At 34.2% G+C, this 1,778-nt stretch overlaps 1 protein-coding gene across 1 annotated transcript; it reads right to left on the bottom strand.

The window, feature by feature from the left end:
• Nucleotides 1-438: 438 nt before the first annotated feature.
• Nucleotides 439-1,470, bottom strand: LOC111276380 (transcription factor MYB14-like). Its single transcript, XM_022862116.2, has 3 exons — nucleotides 1,335-1,470; nucleotides 1,100-1,229; nucleotides 439-1,015 (listed from the first exon to the last, which is right to left on the bottom strand). Exons 1-3 carry the CDS (start codon nucleotides 1,468-1,470, stop codon nucleotides 556-558), a joined length of 726 nt encoding a protein of 241 aa, XP_022717851.2. The 3' UTR covers nucleotides 439-555.
• Nucleotides 1,471-1,778: the final 308 nt, after the last annotated feature.

The raw sequence follows: 1,778 nt of genomic DNA, 5'->3' as shown, positions 1-1,778 counted from the left end.
AATTAAAATAATGAGATTTTGCTATCAAACAAAATCTATTAATAAAAAAGAAATAGAACTTTTAAAAATTGTCAAAATAAAATAGAAAATCTTAAATTGGAAGAATATTAAAACTTTAAGTTTTAACCGAAACAAGTGAAAGAAGAAATCCTAAAATTTAGGTTTGCGTAAAAATTAGAGCCAAAAGTTGGTTTTAGCCTCAATAGTTTTTCTAAATTGTAAGTCTCTAACTTATAAATCTAATTTCTTGGTTATATTTGATCTATAGAACCGAACAAGACTTGTAACTAGCTACTTATAAACAAATAGAAACAACAAGAATTTATCGTCGATATGACAAATTTAAACATTTTAACAATCTCTATTCTCTATGTTTTCGTACTTGCACACTATAATCCCTTTAAGCCTCCACACATCTAATACTTACTGACGTTGAATTTCTCATTTGTATAGAAAAACATTACTGATACTGCTCGAAATCCCGAGACACAATAAGGATCGAAGATATAACGATCGAAAGGATCATTGTATGAATCAACCCTCACTGTTTATGTACTAAATAAAGGGACTGTCCCAGAAATCATCGACAGGATCATAGTTGGAATTACATTCATATATGGGTTCATAGAGCCACAGCTGAGAATTTGGTGACAGAGCTTGACAATAATCGTTGTCCGAAAAACTCTGTATATTCCAATACTTTTCAGATGAAACAAAATTGTCGTCCACGGTGCAAGTGTTATCCCCCACGGCAGCATGGTTCGAGCCTGATGCAGAAAAAGTGCAAGTGGCTGGTTCTGGGAAGTCCTCCAATTTAGGAATTGGTGAGTCCAACAAAGTATCGAGGAATAAGGAATTAGCATCAGATTTGATACCGGAATTGATTTCTGTAGCTGGTGTAGTTGCTGATGCTGAATTGTTCTCCAGTACTACTCTTTTCTTCAAGCGAGTGTTCCAGTAGTTTTTTATATCATTGTCAGTTCTTTGAGGAAGCATTGCTGCAATTGCTGACCATCTGAAAATTTATAATCAAAATTTGAAAAAATCAGAAACTATAAATCTATAATCTAGTGTTTTGTAGACTTGGCTGTTTTTTTACCGATTTCCTAGCATCTTTTGCAGCTGGACTATAGTTTCTTCTTCTTCCCTGGTGAAGTTTCCACGCTTTATGTTAGGCCTCAAGTAATTCATCCAACGAAGCCTGCAACTCTTCCCTGATCTCGACAAGCCTAGAAATCAAAACGAACTGCATGTAAGTACTCCTAATCACACAAAAAAATCCTGATGTAATTTAAGTTTTATATTAAATTGGTAGCTTGCTCTTGCTCTCATACCGGCATATTTGGGCATTTCATTCCAATTCCAAATGCCATATTTCTTTATATAAGCAATCAGCTTCTGGTCTTCGTCAGGGCTCCATGTTCCTTTCTGTAGAAAGCAGGTTCTATTCCTGGATGGTTGCCTCACCATCTTGAGATCCTATACAATCTAGTAAAAAACAACAACACAATCCTGCTATGCAAATTCTAACATGAATCTCTGGATTGTATTTAAATCGTCAATTTTCCGAAGCTTCTAATCATCTAACCTAGGAACTTGTCAAAGACGCAAATGTTTACTTGGAAAAAAAAAAACCTCAAAGAGTCATTTTTTAATTCCATTGGATTGGCAAGTTAGAAACTTTTATTTGGAAAAAAAAAGGATAAGAGAACACAAGAAGACAAAACAACTAGTAAAGTGTCTTTACGTTGCATTTCTGATTGTACATTGCATGTTAA

The sequence above is a fragment of the Durio zibethinus genome, chromosome 25, assembly GCF_047325235.1.
Source record: "Durio zibethinus cultivar Kanyao isolate XHJ-2024 chromosome 25, ASM4732523v1, whole genome shotgun sequence".
NCBI lineage: Eukaryota > Viridiplantae > Streptophyta > Magnoliopsida > Malvales > Malvaceae > Durio > Durio zibethinus.
The sequence above is the reverse complement of the archived record's forward strand: the minus strand, read 5'-3'. Positions and strand labels throughout refer to the sequence as shown.

What these genes read in the sequence shown, in the direction of transcription:
- LOC111276380 (XM_022862116.2), bottom strand. Translation starts at nt 1,470, where the DNA reads ATGGTGAGGCAACCATCCAGGAATAGAACCTGCTTTCTACAGAAAGGA. An exon ending in TGAAATGCCCAAATATGCCG is followed by an intron (nt 1,230 to 1,334) that starts GTATGAGAGCAA and finishes TTTGATTTCTAG; the next exon opens with GCTTGTCGAGATCAGGGAAG. An exon ending in CAAAAGATGCTAGGAAATCG is followed by an intron (nt 1,016 to 1,099) that starts GTAAAAAAACAG and finishes ATAAATTTTCAG; the next exon opens with ATGGTCAGCAATTGCAGCAA.